At 30.6% G+C, this 17,521-nt stretch overlaps 6 protein-coding genes across 6 annotated transcripts; 5 read left to right on the top strand and 1 right to left on the bottom strand.

Moving 5' to 3' along the window:
• Positions 1-229: 229 nt before the first annotated feature.
• On the top strand, positions 230-1,120 carry Tsp_11237 (putative ribosomal protein S6). The gene is made up of 5 exons (XM_003369899.1): positions 230-252; positions 347-394; positions 507-585; positions 631-770; positions 823-1,120. Exons 1-5 carry the CDS (start codon positions 230-232, stop codon positions 1,118-1,120), a joined length of 588 nt encoding a protein of 195 aa, XP_003369947.1.
• A 594-nt stretch (positions 1,121-1,714) lies between these two features.
• Tsp_11236 (ubiquitin-conjugating enzyme E22) lies at positions 1,715-3,101 on the top strand. The gene is made up of 2 exons (XM_003369898.1): positions 1,715-2,191; positions 3,081-3,101. Exons 1-2 carry the CDS (start codon positions 1,715-1,717, stop codon positions 3,099-3,101), a joined length of 498 nt encoding a protein of 165 aa, XP_003369946.1.
• A 686-nt stretch (positions 3,102-3,787) lies between these two features.
• On the bottom strand, positions 3,788-6,254 carry Tsp_11234 (ATP-dependent RNA helicase DHH1). Its single transcript, XM_003369897.1, has 8 exons — positions 5,976-6,254; positions 5,471-5,705; positions 5,061-5,299; positions 4,879-5,001; positions 4,696-4,824; positions 4,305-4,485; positions 3,914-4,125; positions 3,788-3,850 (listed from the first exon to the last, which is right to left on the bottom strand). Exons 1-8 carry the CDS (start codon positions 6,162-6,164, stop codon positions 3,788-3,790), a joined length of 1,371 nt encoding a protein of 456 aa, XP_003369945.1. The 5' UTR covers positions 6,165-6,254.
• On the top strand, positions 6,185-11,517 carry Tsp_11235 (putative DEAD/DEAH box helicase). The gene is given in 19 exon segments (XM_003369896.1): positions 6,185-6,257; positions 7,419-7,507; positions 7,562-7,799; positions 8,087-8,265; positions 8,458-8,658; positions 8,722-8,797; positions 8,859-8,956; positions 9,019-9,171; positions 9,191-9,324; positions 9,387-9,626; positions 9,736-9,877; positions 9,937-10,041; positions 10,105-10,327; positions 10,381-10,538; positions 10,634-10,735; positions 10,800-10,973; positions 11,045-11,158; positions 11,192-11,344; positions 11,398-11,517. 19 exon segments carry the CDS (start codon positions 6,185-6,187, stop codon positions 11,515-11,517), a joined length of 2,772 nt encoding a protein of 923 aa, XP_003369944.1.
• A 2,611-nt stretch (positions 11,518-14,128) lies between these two features.
• Tsp_11233 (something about silencing protein 10) lies at positions 14,129-14,920 on the top strand. Its single transcript, XM_003369895.1, has one exon. The coding sequence runs from the start codon at positions 14,129-14,131 to the stop codon at positions 14,918-14,920; it is 792 nt and encodes a 263-aa protein (XP_003369943.1).
• Positions 14,921-16,775: 1,855 nt separating this feature from the next.
• On the top strand, positions 16,776-16,850 carry Tsp_11232a (hypothetical protein; the record flags this gene model as incomplete). Its single annotated transcript, XM_003369894.1, has 1 exon — positions 16,776-16,850. A coding segment is annotated over exon 1 (75 nt), but the record flags the coding sequence as incomplete, so codon positions are not given.
• Between the last annotated feature and the right edge of the window lie 671 nt (positions 16,851-17,521).

Here is a 17,521-nt window from a genome sequence, read left to right as displayed (position 1 = left end):
CTTTATTAAACAAGCTGAACTATTATTTGCACTTTGCATAACTTTCAAAACTTTACAGTACTATCTTCCAATTGGAATAATTGGGTGAATTATTTGAAAGGTAATATCAAACTAATCCTTCTGCAATGCAAAAATCACATGATACGTAATATGTGCAATTAATTTCACGTATTATTGTTCACAAATTAATTAAAATAAAAAGATTTGGTCTTAATTATTATTTTATAAAATGTTAAAGTTGATAAACCTCAAGTAATCTATGCGTAGAAAATATATTGAAAAATATATTATATTCCAGAATATTAATGTAATTCAATTCGTTACTTTCTTTGACATTTAAATTCAGAGTCTTAATGCAGTGGATAATTGAGGAAGAAACTGTATTGCAACTTGAGTTTTTTATATAGCTTTCGTATAAAAATTTTGAAAGGTAAATTGCGAATTTAAAACTTCATTGACAGTAAATAATTATCAAAGCATAAAAAATTGCTTTCATAATTTTTCAGCATTAATTGCTTATGTTTTAGGGAAAATTTTGCGATGCCATTTTATGATATTATACTAATAATGAAGCCTATGCTTAAAGTAATGTTATTCTTCAAAATGCAGTCGCTAATTTTCATCTTTCAGGCCGATTTAGCTTCTACAATTAAACGGTGCTGCGTCAAATTATTGGATAACGGCGCGGTCTTAACAAGCGTGAACAGTATGGGATATAAAGATTTGCCTTTTAAAATGAAAAAGGATCAGTCAGCATACATAACTGGAAGGTTTGTGTAATGTTTTGCGGATGAAAATTGTGTGCATACTTCATTTTTTCAGTTATATATTATTGAACTGTGCTTTACCATTTCAAAAGTACAAACAACTTTCCGGAGAATTTCGACGAGACTCCGATATTATTCATTCTTATTTTAAATATGTAGAATCACAGAATGCGGGCGTAAACGAATGTACTATTGAAGAAGAACTCGAAATTCCAGCATACAGAAAATCTGTGGCGAAATTGAGGCAAACGCAAAAAGTTGGGAGGCATGCGAGAATGTACGCAGAGTCTCGTATTAGAGAAATCAAAAGAGCCATCCCCAAATCTGCTACAATTGCGCCGTTTCGCGAATAATATATTTTTGTTTACTGTATTTTCGCTTCTTTTTAGTGGAATAAACGTCTTGATAAATATTGGAATCTATAAAAGATAAGAAACAGTTTTCATAAACAATACTGTTCAATAAATTAAGTGAATAATAATGGAAGACCCATATGTGATAAAAATTCAAGAATTTTGTGAAAGAAGGACTCAAGACCAGTTGAAAAACAAGAAAATTGGAGCAATCAACTTTAAAAATGAGAGTCGCCATTAATTTCGTTGTGTTTCTTTACTGTTTCAACTTAAATATCTCACAAACTAAAAATTACCAAAAATGTATTTTAATTGTAAAATTTTGTGTTTTTAAAATTAACAATTTTCTGATTTCTCTCCGACTTTCTTACCTACTCAACAGCACTGTGATGAAATGAACAAAACGAAATGTGCATATTTGTAAAAAGAATTTGCAAGTTTTTAAACATATCAACATTAAAATTAAAAATGAGTAAGACCAATAAGTTCAGCTAAAGAAATATTTTAGTCAAATAACTTCATTACTTTTAATATCATACTGTAGCCCACTGTTTTCAACTTTATTTATACTGGTGCGTGAGTTTCTTGTTTTTTATGTCAGGAGTGATCCGAAATCGGTTATTGGCAGAAAGACGAAATTGGCGTCAAGATCATCCCCATGGATTTGTAGCTCGGCCCATAAAAGCTGAAGATGGCACCCTTGACCTGACTACCTGGGAATGCGGAATACCAGGACCTGTTGGTTCTCCATGGGAAGGCGGATTGTATCGTTTGCACATGCAGTTTAGGGAAGATTTCCCTGAGTCGCCACCAAAGTGTGTTTTTGTTCCGCCTCTATTTCATCCAAACGTTTTTCCATCTGGTACGGTTTGTTTGTCAATTTTGGATGCGAAGAAAGCTTGGCGACCAACGATGACGGTGAAGGATATTCTGCTTGGCATACAGAAGTTGTTGGCCGAACCGAATGATAAAGATCCTGCCCAAGCGGAACCATATCGTCTTTACACGAACGATATGAAAGCCTACGAATGCGCTGTTAAACAACTGGCTAAAAAGTTTGACGCATCCGTGGTACATTTTGATTAAATATTTCAACAGAGCGGTTTAAGTTTTAAATGACATTTATATAAGAAAGTAATGAAAATAAATGATGTGATTAATAAATAAAATATTACTTTACATTCATTGATAATGTTGAACACTAACATTGTGATGCATAAAAGTAAAGTTCTGAAGAAATATGGCTATTTTCAAATGTTTGAATTTATATTTACAATTTGTATATTTGGGAAGAAAATTGAAAGCGAAAATTAAAAGAGAAATTTTTTCAATGAAAGCGTAATCGTGCGATTGCTGTTTTCATTATGAAAATTCTCCATTTAAAATTGCGCACCTTCTCGAAATACTTTCATTAACAAAATTTTTTTGTTTCTTGTAACATTCTAAAAATAATTTTAAAAATTCTTTATAATAAAGTTTCCAGAATTTGTTTGCTAGCCATATGTAACGTAAATCAGTTAAGATTTTTCGTAGAATTGAATTTCTTGCTTTTAATACAGTATAACAGATATACCGTAACGCTTTAATTTTATGATTTTTCATTTGTTAAGTATTAAAGTTTTTTTCATTATAAAATTGAGAACAAGTTAAATTTCCATTATTACGCTATTTCAGAATCTGAAATTTGTAACTATTATTCCCGAAAACTACAGTATGACAGTTTCCGTTTTCATTTCATGCGAGAAAAAACTTGATAACTTCCGTTTTGAAAAATCAATACTTTCTATTATTTATTCACAATTTTTAATAAATTCAAAGTAAATTAATTATAAAAAAGAACTGCATCAGCACTGTTTCTATTTTTATTTTTGAAAGTTACGATAATGAAAAACACTCAAGTTATCATGCTGTAGAATATTCTAAACGCAGTTCGATTTCTGAATATTAACCATATTTTCAGGTACTGAAATATACTAATTAGCGTTTTTTGAAATACTTGATAAACAGAACTATCCTATTTAAAAATTATGTAAAAAAACTTTTTCCCCAATTCACTGCTTGGCACCGCTTTATTTACTCGCCGCAATTGCACTTCCCAAAAAGGCAAACGCAAAAACGATTCATACTATTTAACCTTTTAATAAAAACCCAGCAATATAACTGGTGGTAGTGGTTTCGAAAAAACGCTTCGTGAAGAACGTGTGGCGTTTTGTTGAACGCGAAAATTCAAAGAATGCAAAACTTAGCTCCAAATAAAAATAAAAAAAAACATAATGCTCACACAGCACTCGGCTAAAAAAGAAAATGCATCTTCTAATTATCAAACTTGACCACCAGTCAGTCCAGCTGCAAACTTGCTTTCTCCAACACACCTTCAATCCAGTACCGTCTGTCAGAAGAGCATTTCCCGCCATGCCGAGCAAAAAAAAGAAAAAAAATATGCGTCCATCATTGCCTTTCGGCAGTTTACGTTATTGTTGCACAGAAACACGAGATTAGATATTTCAGAATTATACAGAAAAAAAAATATAAACTGAAAAATATGTAACAACTGGCATGCTAACAAGTGATCCAACTTCAACAGAAACGCTTTTTCGTTGCATGGAATCTCTATAAACAAGGAATTTTTAATATCAATTATTTATTACTCTTTCACACTCACGTTGATCAATTCTGCGCCTCATCATCTTGTATCTGGTAATCTGCCACATATAATTTTGGATCAACCAACTAAAACATTTTTTATAATTATTTTATAAAATGATAACTTCTAATATCTGATTAACTATTCACCTTAGGAATAGGATTAATAGTTGTACTCAATTCTCTCTCAATTCTAGCAAGTGTCATACGATCTTCATAAGTGATAAGATTAATTGCAATGCCCAAATGACCAAATCGTCCAGAACGTCCAATGCGATGCAAATAAGTTTCAGCATTACGTGGAAAATCAAAATTCACCACTACATTCACCGCCTGAATGTCTATACCACGGGTCAGCAAATCTAAACATTAAACTTTCAAACAATACATACAAAACAAAGTAAAACGAAATGACGTATAAATTAAACTCAGCAGTTAAAAAAATTTCACCATGACCTATCAGTAGCAGAACTAGCTAATTATTATCATCATTCAATTTTCTGTTCATTTTAAAAACAACAAAAAAAGCAAATTCAAGTACCTGAGCAAACCAAATTTCGACAGTATCCCATGCGGAAATCATGGAAAACACGATTACGATGCGCTTGCGCCATTCTGGAGTGGATGTAGTAACACGAGTAGCCCAGTTCGGTAATTTTCTTTGCCAACAACTCAACTCGTTGAGTTGAATTGCAGAAAATAATGGACTGATTAATTTGCAACTGAAAATAAACGATTTTTTAGTTTATTAATCAATATGAAATCTAAATGACATCAACTCATAATTAAATCATAATTAGCATGGTACATATTCTTCACAACAAAATGCAGGCAATAGTTTTTAAATCATTTTCACTTTTAGTAATTCAACTAGATGACCCCGTTTGAAAACGTATTTAGGGCGTCATATTATTTGGCAAACAAAAACTTACTTTCCGGAACAATGTGTTCAAGCAATGAACTTTCTGCTTTTCCTGAACGTATGCGTAGTACTGCGTCACACCAAGTAATGTCAATTCGTCCATCAAGTTTATTTCATACGGCGTCCTCATATGTTTCTTCTATAAAAAGAAATTCAAAACATATGTTACAAAGCCACTATTCGATTCACTGACCATGAAAGCTTCAACGGTTATCGGGAAAGTAGCTGAATAAAGCATTATCTGTCGGTCTTCTGGCAAAAAGCTGATCATTTTGTCCAAAATACCTTTGAAATCTTGAGATAATAATTTGTCCGCCTAGAATGATGCAAAATAGGTTACTTTTAGCACAACTTCAATAATAATGAAACAAATACTTCATCCAAAACGAGCATTTTGCATTTGTTCACATTTGCTATATTCTTATCCATCAAATCCAATATTCTTCCAGGTGTTGCAATGATCAAATGAACAGTACCAGAAAGATTTACAATATCATCTTTCAAGCTTGTGCCACCAGTAGTCACCATCACTTTAATTTTCAAATGCTTTGATAATTCAATGCAAATCTGGCTAGTTTGCATTGCCAATTCTCGAGTTGGAACAATAATCAAAGCTAAAGAATTAAACTTGCATTACTTTCACAAAATATATAGATATACTAAAACATAAAACATATAACTGTTCATAAAAAAAGAAATCATCAGCGAGTATTATGAACAGGTCTGTGATTTTAATCATTACAAAATTTGTTAAATTCAAGATATATCAATAAAAGCAAAATTACCTTGTATTGAATGCAGTTCCGGATCAATACGTTCAAGAAGTGGAATACTATAAGCACCAGTTTTTCCTGTGCCATTTTTCGCTCTAGCCAAAATATCCTGACCGCTTAAGGCTACCGGTATACTAGCTTCTTGAACTGGGCTTGGCTTTTCCCAGCCCTTTTCATACAAACCCATTAATAATTCGCGTTTGAGACAAAAATCTTCAAATTCGTTCCCCTTTGTTCGAGTTACATCCTACAAAAACATTAAAAAAATTAAAATTTACAATGATCAAATTAATGAAAAATGAAATAAAGTACGTACGGTAACGGTGATAAAAACAATTTACACCTTCATTTACAAACATTTAATGCTAAACTGGAAACATTTTACAGTAAAAATATTTTTACAAAATAAAATAACAGACAACGAACTGAAACAAAAATAACTAAACAAATTATGCAAACACGCACTACACTCTCTTAACGAGGAAATAAGAATTCTTAAAAAAACAAACAATTTTACCGCAGTCTGAATTCGCTTATCTTTCGGAGGCAATTTCAGTGATTTCTTCCAATCTTCTGCGGTATGATTTTGGTCCATACAATTCTTTTCCATCAACTTATCAGATAATCTGTCTGGCCTATCTAATTTCATCAAGCCAAACTGTTCAAGTCGCTTTTGGACGTCAATTATCATTTCAGAGTTAGACATAGTGAATTGAGTTCAATAAAATGGCGGCAACAAGCACAGCGACAAACCAAGCAAATGAACCACTGCTAAGAATCGCACTCCAACGATACCAAAGTAACTAACGAAATGCGTATTATATTTTGCATACGACCTGACAAGCAAGTTCTTTGCCCAAGGCTAGAACACTATATGAACCTGAATATGTAACTTTATATCTATTTAATTTTAAAAAATAATTATATAAATTTTAAATTAATAAAAGACTATTTATTATCAAAATATTTATCAATTTAATTTATCATGACACTATACTGTAGGAAATTATTTGTACGTAATTTTTAAATAAATTTAAAAACTTTATGAATCATTTTACTGAAAATAAAATTATAAATAGTAAATAGCATGCAAAACTTATTTATACATATGCATTTTTTAACTTAAGTAAAAAAATTACTTTTTAATTAGAGCAAATTTTATAGACGAATTTTACTTTAAAAAATTTTTTAATTTATACTATAAAAGAAAAATAATATTATAAAGACTACAATTCTTTAATTTAAGCGTTTTGCTATTTCCAAAATATATAAATGAACCAAACTGAATCTTGATTTTCTACAGTATTGTTGTGTTGTCATTGTACTGTGTAAACAATAAAAATTTACTGCATTGTTTTATTTTTTATATTAAGTATTAAATTTTTAAATTTTATCTTTAAATGAAATCAATGAATAATCATCGTGATACACTTTCTCTTTTGGTTAAATGGTTAATCCTTCATTGACTACTAGCGCCACATGGCGAGCAAAGTTTAAAAACGAGCGCTAGAGTCTCATAGTGTCTGTTTACAAATAATTTCATTGAAGAAAACAATGAGACGCATGAAATTATTTCTAGTAAAATAATTTTATTGAAATATAGTGCATTATTTTAATTTAGGCTTAAAAATTGCATGATTTTATTTTCTTTTTTAATCATTAAAACAATGAACTTTTAATAATGCTTTTAAATTAAGCAAAAAATATAATTAATCAAAAATTTAATGTAAAAAATATGACTGTCATAATTAGCTGATTTTGGGTATTTTATCAAACGACATTTGATATTATTGATAATTTCCATTTTAATGAAATAGAACTTGACAATTTTTACAAAAGTTTGAATTTTTAAACGTTTATTTTATTTTGTTTGGAAACCTATTATTTGAACGTTAAGTTAAACATATTTGTTTAAGATTTCATTTTAAATTTGTTTCGTTTTCTAACTTTATTATTACAGCGAATTTAGATTTTCTGACAGCTGTAATGCATAATTCTGTGTGTGATGACTTTTCAAGCTTGGGGATGAAATCAGACGGCGTTATTGAGGTTTTGTTTAAATGGGTAATCGCTATTTATCAAGGCTGAAAAAACAACATTTAGGAATTTGATGACTCCTTTTTCATTGACTCTGTTCCAGTTTTTACATCTGTTATTTCATCTGAAAATTCTGAATTGGATCCTCCAGATGAAAAGAGGACATGCAGTTTTCAAAGTCAACTTTATCAACGTTTTCAAGCAAACGCTGTGCGACCTCAGTCTGAAGAAGAAGCTATATATGGCTTGCCTTCAAATTTGATCGAAGCTTTGAAAAAGCATCGTGGTATTTCTTCCCTGTACGGTAATTAAAATTCCAGTATTTTGCTTAAAATTGTTGCTTCTATTTTCATTTAATTATTAATAAATTCCTATGGAATTTTTCGTGAATGGAAAAGACATGAATTTGCAAATTTTCTACATTTTTCCTCGAGTGCCATCGGTGTTGTTCCTAATTAATTTCAAATTTGACTATCAGTGTCCCGCTAATAAATTGCCTGGAAACAATATTTGGTTAATACTAAGAAATTACAATCTCTGCTAATGGTTTGTTGTTTTTGAAAGAAAAACTGAATTTTATTTCTCATTTAGATTGGCAAAAAGCTGTTTTATCTCATCCGAGCATTGTTTCTGGTCGAAATTTGATAATTACCTTACCAACCGGCGGAGGGAAGACATTATTGGCTGAAATTTTAATTTTGAAGCAGCTACTTTGTCAGCAGAAAGATGCATTATTTGTTTTGCCATATGTCTCTATAGTTCAGGAAAAAGTAAATTAAAATTTGCATTGTTTAACTTTTGTTAGATATTTACAATTAAGAAAAATAGTATTTTTACACATTTTTACGATGTAATGAACTGTAAATTTTATTCATTAGGAACAATTAAATTTTCTTTTTAATGCTTTGAAGTATGTTTAATACGTGATCATTTAATTATTTTATTGATTTGTAAAATTACAGGTAAAAGGTCTATTGCCGCTCGGCTTGGATTTAGAGTTTTTGGTAGAAGAGTATGCATCCAACAAGGGGCGCATTCCGCCAATTAAAAGGCGAAGAAAAAAATCCGTTTACGTGTCGACTATTGAAAAGGCGCAGGCATTAGTTAACAGTTTGTTTGAATCCAAAAAAATTGGAAATTTAGGTTTGGTAATTGTCGATGAAGTAAGTAAATTTAATTTTTTTTGATGAGGAAAATCGGTGACTAAGTTTCATTGAAAATTCCAGCTTCATCTTATTGGTGTAGGAGGAAATCGCGGAGCCGCTTTGGAACAACTCATTTCCAAACTACTCTATTGTGCTCGTATTTAAATTTTGCGATTTAAACTGTTCAATTTGTTTACCTTACTATATTTTATTTTTAGAAAATTGCCAGTTGATTGGAATTAGTGCCACACTTAGCAATTTGGAAGATCTTACAACGTTTTTGAAAGCTGATTTATTTACGGCTAACTTCAGACCAGTAATGTTTTTATTGCTTTCTAATTCAGAATTCAAAATTTCAATTGTTGAATTGAATTTCAGGTCAGCCTTACAGAATATGTAAAAGTAGAAAATATTTTGTATAAAGTGAATTCCAACATCAACTGTCGTGATAGTTTATTAGAGTTTTATCGTCATTTACCTACAGCGGTGCAAATTTTATCAGCTTTCATTGATAAATATTTAAAACTAACTGTTCATTTAACATTTATAGCAAAAATCTAGGGATCCAGATAATTTGTCATTTTTGGTCAATGAAGTTATTCCTTCGGCTTCTTGTCTTGTTTTTTGTCCGACAAAGAAGAGTGCTGAAAATGTTTGTATCATGCTTTCCCAGACTTTACCCAGGTTAGATTAGTTGTATGGTTGCATTGTATTTCAAAAAACAAAAAGCAATAAAGAAATTTCAGTGAGCTAACTGACCACAAGAGCAAAGAGAAACGTAAGCTGCTTGAAGATATGCTTGAGGAATGTGGTAGAAAATTGTGCAGCATTCAAAAGCGATGTATACCTTATGGTTTGGCTTATCATCATTCTGGTTTGACTACGGACGAGCGCCGATTGATTCAAGATGCATTCCTTGAAGGCACTCTTTGCGTACTTTGTTGTACGTCGACTCTTGCTGCCGGTGTCAATCTTCCAGCGAAAAGGTTTTCTCAATTTTAATTTTAATATAAAAATTCCATTTCTAGTGTGTTAATAACGCTCATATAGCTTTTTTTCATTCCATATTTTATAAATAATTTAACATTAATTTAGGGTCATTCTTCGAAGTTTAACTATTGGCAATAGACCAATAATGAAACAAGAGTACACACAGATGACTGGACGTGCCGGTCGTGCTGGCTTGGACGATTCAGGGGAAAGTGTTACTGTCATACAACGGAATCAGAAGGATCAGGTGAGTTATTGTCATTATTCAAATTAATGTGAAATTTATGAATATTCTATTGAAAAAAGTTGGAAGAACTGTTGACCAACGTTACAGAGCAATGTCGCAGTAGTTTGATGGACGACAATGGACGCGGATTAAAAAATTTACTTCTCAGCATCATTGGTTTAGAGGTAGGCAAGATGATGAAAGAGAAAAAGCAATCTATTTAAAAAATTTAAAATATTGATTTGTAGATGATTTGCTCAAAAGCAGATTTGATTGCTTTTTTCAAGAAGACGTTGTTTTATATTCAATTCAAAAATTCATCTGAAATTTCACCAACAGATTTGTTTGAAGATTCACTGCGATATTTAGTCAATGAAGGATTTATTTTGATTAATAGAAAAAATAAAACCACCTTTTCATCGGATTCAATCGTGGTGCAGATTACCAATTTTGGCAAAGCTGTTTGTAAAAGTAAAATTACAGCACAGAAATAAATTTGTTCTTATTGACTTTATTTTTTATAGGTGGTATTGATATTCAAATTTCAAAGCAAGTTTATTCCGATTTGACAATAGCTAGCCAGTCTATGATGCTAACAACGCGCTTGCATTTAATTTACTGTTCAATACCTTACACAAATCAAGAAGAACTTAATATTTCATGGGATGCGTTTTACAACGAAGTAAGTTTGTCTCTTTTTTTAATCTTGCTTGCTTGCATATTAATTTTATTTTATTTTATTTTATTTTATTTACTCAAAAGTTTAAATTTCTCTAGTATAACAAATTAGATAAATGTGAAATGAAAATGCTCGAAGCATTTGGAATTGACATGTGTTACATTATAAAGCGCAAGCAAGGAATTGCGGCTTCGAAAGATGTAAATTTTTATTTATTACCATTATTACATTATCTAATCTGATAAATATTTTATTTCTAAAAAGTTATTGAATTTGTCGACATTGAATAGAGTTTATGCGGCCTTGATTCTTCGACAAATTTGGAATCAACATAATTTATGGGATGTAGCCGCTGCTTTCGCAGTTTCACGAGGCTACATTCAGCATCTTATCCAATCTGCTGCCAGTTTTGCATCAAGTCTATTACGTTTTTGTGAAGTGAATATTTGAAATTGTTCTTTAAAAAAAATTGTTTTTCTTATTAACTTTTTAAAATTTAAAATTTTTAGCAAATGGAAGATTTGTGGGCTTTGAAAAGTTTGCTGAGTGATTTCTCCCGTGCGTTGGCATATTGTGTCCGGGCTGAACTTGTTCCGCTGATGGAAATTCAAGGAGTTCAAAAAGTGATGAATTATTTAAATTTTCTTCCAGTAAAGATGACTGTTCTGCTTCAGGCTCGAGCTTTACAATTGTACAATGCTGGTTTCACTACTGTAGCTTCTGTTGCTCGTTCAGACGTTTTGACACTCATTAGTTCTGTGGACCATTTGTCAATGAAACAGGCAGCTCAAATGATCAGCAGCGCTAAAGTTGACGATGCATCTTTTAATTTTAAATATTCAAATTTATATTATTTTTTAAGATGATTTTGAATGAAAAAGTGGAAGCATTGATGGAGCAAGCTGAAGAGGTGCTCGGCAAGCAGGACTCGTCTGATGTAAGCGTTGATGAAATTGTTTCTACCCTTCGTGAATCAGTTTAAATTGTTTATTGTTTTTTTTTCATGGTTTTATTAAATTTTCTTTATATTGACTTTGCTTGAATTTAAATGGAAAAGGTGCCCATTGATGGTTAAAGTTTTTTCTTTTTCTTACAACAACTATTACTTTGGACAACTTTAGATGAAGAATCTTTAAATATTATAAACAGCAATTAGTAAATAAATGAATGAATGCATCAGTTGATAAATTATAAATCTACCTATTACATGTAGAAAATCTGCATTTAAATTTTCTATTCAACTGAAAATGCAGAATTTTGAAAATGATAATGGCAGTAGCAAACAGTAAATTAATGCAAAATGTACATATTATCTATCATACCAAATATTCATCATCAAATAACCACTGTAAACAAATAAATTATTCTTTTATTGTTTACGAAAGATACATGTGAACTAAAAAATTGTTCATTTGAATAAAACTAACGTTCAAAGTTTGAAACTAGGTTTCACAAATATTAAAATTCTGTGATGCTTAATAAAGTTGAAAAGTTGACATTTGAATTAGAATGCAGTTGTATAAATTTTGAATTAGGTCAAAAGGAAAATTTAAATAAAGTTCGAAATTATTATGTAAGTATATCTGTTTGAAATACTTTATTACCAATGTAGTATATTAATTAAATAATACCGATATTTAGAAGATCAGAAAGCAGACGTGGAATTTGTTCGACATGTTAGCAGCGTACGTAAAACTCAATTATTTAAAATTTCAACCAACTTTGAGACATTTGAATATTAAAGCGATATCCAATAACTTGCATAAATAATGCATAGTGAATTGAGAATGCTGTTATACGTTGTTGTTAATGTATGATGCCCATATACAGACGGGGAGTAGGTGTAGATGCAGCTATCATCCGTTGATTTTTATCAGCTTTTTTTCTTCCTCAAAATTATAATTTATTTTCAGTGGAATTAGATGGAATAACTAATTTCACTTTGCCAGGGTCATTTGGCATGAGTAGAAGTAGAATCCATTACTGGGAAATTGTTATAATAAATATTTTACAATGATTATATCTGCCCTATTTATTGCTCTACTTTGTTTAAAATAAAAAGAAAAATTAAATACTTTTTTTCTATTTTCTTCTTGATAGAGGTGAAATGAAATGTGGAAATGAGTTTGATTTTTAATAATATTTTAAATTATTTTTTACACTGAATATAAATGACGAAAATTTAAATTACACAAGTAACAATGAAACAGAAATAATTTTTATAATTACTTTCGAAATGAAACTTTTTAATTTATTAGTGATCAAAAGTTTCGTTTTTAACAAGTCATTCTTAAAAGTTTCATTTTGCACATGTAATTAAATGTACAACAGTAATCAATAATTTAAATGACAGCTCTTGTTTTCATAGCTAAGTTTCAGCATTTATAATTTCCTTCAATTATTCTCTTTAAATAACTTTTAATTTGGTTGTTTATCTTTGATATGCTTTGTTTTGCCTCGAGGTGAGCTTTCAGATATTAAAGATATCTTTTTTCCCGCATATGTTGAGGAATTAAGCTATTAAAAGAAACTTTTTAAATCTAAAATGCATAAATTGCATTATAAAAGTAATTTATAGTTTATTTAAAAATTCTAGTTTGAATAATTTTGCAGACAAGTAATGGAACTTCTTTTTAATTTACGCATTATGCTTTGACAAATTTATAAAATTGCCTGATGCTGAAGGGGAATTTTATAAACAATTTCTTGATTTATTTTATATAGCGCGTCTTTTTTAAATTAATTATATTGAAATGTATAAATAATATTGGTGAGATAATTGAAGAGAGAAGATTTATTATAATTAAAAATATTTTTAGATAAATTTCATTAAGTCAAATGTATTATTGTTTATGCATATATTTTTTTTTTGTAAAATTGAAATAATATTTAATTTCTTTTACAGTAAATATTTAAATAGGAATAATTTTATAATAAGAGGATAAGGGAAATTAAATAAATAACTTATTCATTGGAAAGTTGCATGATGCTTAGATCAATGTAGAGGTTTATTTGATGTAGTAAGAATTTCCTTCTCATTTTCCTTTTGCTCATACAATCAATTTATCGAATAATAGATTTGATTATTTTATTTTATTTTTTTCCAACTCAATTTCCCTAGAAATGGTTTTCAAATGTGATCAACGATGTGAAAAAGTTCTCTGCATGGGGTAGAGTTAAGCTTAAAGCCGTTGGTTTTTTGAATTGATCGATTACAATTTTCAGCAGTGTTGATCAAAAATTGTGCAAATGAACAAACGTTTATCATTGGCCGTCGTGCTGTTCTTATTTGATGACGTTTTGTTTGGATCAATAAGACGAATTTGCTTGATTGAAAATGAAAAATTCGAAAATTGAAGCTTTTTCAGCTTAACAAGAACAACAACGGCAAATCAGAAATTCATCGCCGCAGCTATTGGTTCAAATTAACAGTTTTAAATTTGCCAGTCAGTTCGAGCTGAATTTCAGTTTCAGAACAAAATTGTTGGCCAATAGGTTTAAAAAGAGAAATTTCATATCTGATTGTCAAGTTGGATGTAACTGTAACAGTAGTATAATTAGAAGAAGAAGAAGAAGAAGAACAGGAAAGAAAAATGGAAACTCCAATGGATGGGAAATTTCTTTCTGTGAGTACAACGCCCATGAGCCAAAAGTCCGCTAGCCGAGATTCTTTGCTGACCACATCGACGTTGTTCTCCGTCTCCAGTGTAGCTTCACATGAATCGCTGAAAATCAACGACAAGATTGGTAAAGCTTCTATCAACGATAGACGGGGATTCGTTTTGGAAAAAATGCTCGAAACGAACAGCTCAAAGCATTTTCCAATCAACGATTGTCCAAAATTTAAATTTGGCGAATTTGCATTTTTGCGCAGCAACAGTTTGTCAAATTTTGCAGAAAAGAAGAAAGTCGCAATCGATCCGCTCAGTCCGTGCAATTCAATGTTCAGCATGAAATTGTTCGAATGTCCATCCAATGAGCTGTTCAGTTTTTCCAACGAAAACAAATCGACCGTCTCTTTGAAAGCGCCCAACGCTTGTTGGTATTCAAATTCGAATGTGGCCGTTGGAAATGATCACCAGCTCCGTCGTTCTGTAAGCGTTGAATGTTTGTTGGCTTTTCATAGGCGTCAACAAATGCTTTGGCAAAATTTGATATCCGTATCGAAATTCATCGCTGAACATACTCTGATGGAAAATTTCAACTCTTCAACAATTCCCCAACACCGAGAGAACAATTTATCCAATTCCAAACAAACCAACAACATGAGCACTGGTGCCGTATCTCAACAAGAGAAAGAGAACATCATTTTACGATGGTTGCAATCGGTTAATGAAAACTTAACATCTAGTCGACATTCACTATTCTTCTCCAGTAACTGTTGAAATTTTCACTATTTATTTATTTACTGAACGCATTTTGCATAATGATAAAAATGATTGCTAATGATTACAATATATATATATATATATATATATATATATATTGTGTTAACTTTCATTTTATTAAAATTTTCACTCTAGTTATTTGATAATGAAAAACTTCAAATCTAAATATTTAGTTCAACATAGTTGAAGTTCACATTTTAAAAAAATCAATTTTCTTTTATTATCTTCGTTAGCATAAACTGAAACAAGATGCAAAAAGTAATTTTGCAATGAAATTTTCACTTCAGCGTAAATGGATGCACAATAAAATGCTACACGAACTCAGGGATGTTTTTTTTTCGGTCAGGATTTTTGAAGTGTTTTCTTATTAGTTTTGTTGGAAATGGTGTTCTCATAATGACGTAATAACTTCATCATTTCCAAAGTTTCATTAAATTTACTTTTATCAAAAACAAGGAAGTTTTCTCATTCGTATAAAAATTGTTTTTTCTAAAATATTTGTCATCTTTCATGTAATAACAATACATATAATTAACTATTTTTCTCATAATACCGTTCTTTTATTTTTCTATATTCTATTATTATAGTAGCACAGTGAATTTGAATGAAATGAGATAGCAACCGGTCAACAAATACAGTGAAGTAATTTTTTATTTTTCAATGTTCAACAACAGCAATATCAACAGTAAATAACAGACAATAGCATCAATAAGTAAAGTCATTAGCGGCAAGGTTTCCTGATAGCAGCTGATTGATTAAAGTTTCCATTACACTCTGCTCTTCTATCCGGAGTTGGAATAAATAGCTTGTTAAACCCAAGTTTGTTTCCACCCGCTTTTTTGTTGAGCTGATTATGCCAGCGTTTCAAGTGGTTATCGGTTCTAATATTTACATTATGCACATTCCAGAGCGACAGTCTCTCATCGGTCATCCACTTTTGCTTATAGTACTGAAATAAGCTTCCCTTGGTGCCTGTTTCAATCAGGCTAACACCCGGTTTGTTCTGTGGTTGTCCGCTCAGAATTTTCCCCCAATTTTTTTATTAGCTGTTCACTTATAGGATATTCTACGTTGAACACTAGTTGGCAGATGAATTATGCAATTTTATTAGTTATTCCACGTTCATCTGCTATTGAGTAATGGTTGTTTATCAATATCTCACCCTTGAATTCATTGATTTAATTAATTTACAATCTGAGTTAAATTGTTATGGCATTTAACATTCGTTTTGTAGTAAATGTAATTTTTAAAAAATGTTACTAACGTTAATTTTTTACTTTCTTTTTAAGGTCGAAATGTCTATAAAAGTAATGCTTTTAAAAGGCCTCTTAGTTTCACATTTTACTTCTCAAAAAAGATTATTTCAGGTGATGAACTTTTTTTCTAAATATCTTTCTTCAAACTAACCTGATCACTGAGCAATGATTTTTGTATACCAACTTTTCAGCTTTTCGTTCATCGTGCATCAGCAGTAGACAAATATATTACATACAATATTTTATTTTACAACAACAAACAAATGTGGACTATATTACAATATGCACAATGTATACCAATATACTGAATACAATAATAATGAAAAAATGATGAAAAGATTCTTTTCAATATTTCCAGAGATTGTACTACGGCAACTGGCTAATCTCTCTAATGAAAAAATGGATTGCTTGTGATATCACAAAGATAATGCGCTTCGCTAAACCATTCTTTTCAGCTTTGTTTTCAACCAGTATTTGTTATCATGATTTTTAGCGCTTTGCGTGAGACACCTCCATAAATTAACTTTATTTAATGCCTTCGTGTTGATACAAAATGAATTTCATCATTTTCCATTTTCATCTCTTTGAAACCTGATATGCGAAACACTGAACACACACGAGAAAATAAGGGAACCGCCCAACACTTCACGTCATCCTTGAAGCATTTAACGGTGAGAAATTTTTTTTGTTGGCAGTATTTTTCCAAATATTAAATGTTTCTTTCATCTCACATTTGTTGAATTTCATTTTTGTATGTACGCCATTGTTTAAGGGAATGCTTTGATTAGTCGTTATGAATAAAAATTTTACACATACAAATTTATTGTAAATCATGTAAATCAGATATCAACAAAATAGTAAACAAACAAACAAATATGCATATATTTATTCGTATGCATGTTGTAAAAACAATGAATATCACCCATAGTCTCGCATAACGGTTGTAGCCACTACTGCAGTGCATAAACTGCCTTAAGGTGTAAAAAAGTAATTCAAAGCTCATCTGTAAAATAATATGTATAGTTAAAGATCATTTTTGTCAAATCAGGAAAACGGTGTAGAAAAGAGGAAGTTAAACTGAGCAATACTAATTTCTATAGAGTCATTGAAAATTCAGAGACGGGATGGTCCCACTTGGGCTCAATTGTTCCCATTCGGTCCCACTGTTCATTTATTGGTCGTTGTCCTCGCTATTTTATTAGTCCGTAATCTCGCTATTTTATTAGACCGTAAAGTCTTTTTCGTAATGGTTTTCCTTGTCTAATTGCTCATTGATTCAAATCTTTCCCCTTGTGATTAACTGTAATATTTTTTTTCATTTTATTGGTTAAAAATTCCATTT

The sequence above is a fragment of the Trichinella spiralis genome, assembly GCF_000181795.1.
Source record: "Trichinella spiralis strain ISS 195 chromosome Unknown Scfld1356, whole genome shotgun sequence".
In the NCBI taxonomy this organism is placed as follows: Eukaryota; Metazoa; Nematoda; class Enoplea; order Trichinellida; family Trichinellidae; genus Trichinella; species Trichinella spiralis.
Note: the sequence above shows the minus strand (reverse complement) of the source record. Positions and strands in the feature narration are given on the sequence as shown.

Bases quoted from the DNA above. Each gene is read 5' to 3' on its own strand.
- Tsp_11237 (XM_003369899.1), top strand. From the start codon at position 230: ATGTTAAAGTTGATAAACCTCAA. The intron at 395-506 runs GTTTTTTATATA...ATAATTTTTCAG, and splicing joins GAAACTGTATTGCAACTTGA to CATTAATTGCTTATGTTTTA. The intron at 771-822 runs GTTTGTGTAATG...TCATTTTTTCAG, and splicing joins TCAGCATACATAACTGGAAG to TTATATATTATTGAACTGTG.
- Tsp_11236 (XM_003369898.1), top strand. From the start codon at position 1,715: ATGTCAGGAGTGATCCGAAATCGGTTATTGGCAGAAAGACGAAATTGG. The intron at 2,192-3,080 runs GTACATTTTGAT...CCATATTTTCAG, and splicing joins AAAAGTTTGACGCATCCGTG to GTACTGAAATATACTAATTA.
- Tsp_11234 (XM_003369897.1), bottom strand. From the start codon at position 6,164: ATGTCTAACTCTGAAATGATAATTGACGTCCAAAAGCGACTTGAACAG. The intron at 4,486-4,695 runs GTAAGTTTTTGT...GTTTATTTTCAG, and splicing joins TGAACACATTGTTCCGGAAA to TTGCAAATTAATCAGTCCAT. The intron at 3,851-3,913 runs GTGAATAGTTAA...AAAATGTTTTAG, and splicing joins CTATTAATCCTATTCCTAAG to TTGGTTGATCCAAAATTATA.
- Tsp_11235 (XM_003369896.1), top strand. From the start codon at position 6,185: ATGGCGGCAACAAGCACAGCGACAAACCAAGCAAATGAACCACTGCTA. The intron at 8,957-9,018 runs GTAATGTTTTTA...ATTGAATTTCAG, and splicing joins TTACGGCTAACTTCAGACCA to GTCAGCCTTACAGAATATGT. The intron at 11,345-11,397 runs GTTGACGATGCA...TTATTTTTTAAG, and splicing joins AAATGATCAGCAGCGCTAAA to ATGATTTTGAATGAAAAAGT.
- Tsp_11233 (XM_003369895.1), top strand. From the start codon at position 14,129: ATGGAAACTCCAATGGATGGGAAATTTCTTTCTGTGAGTACAACGCCC.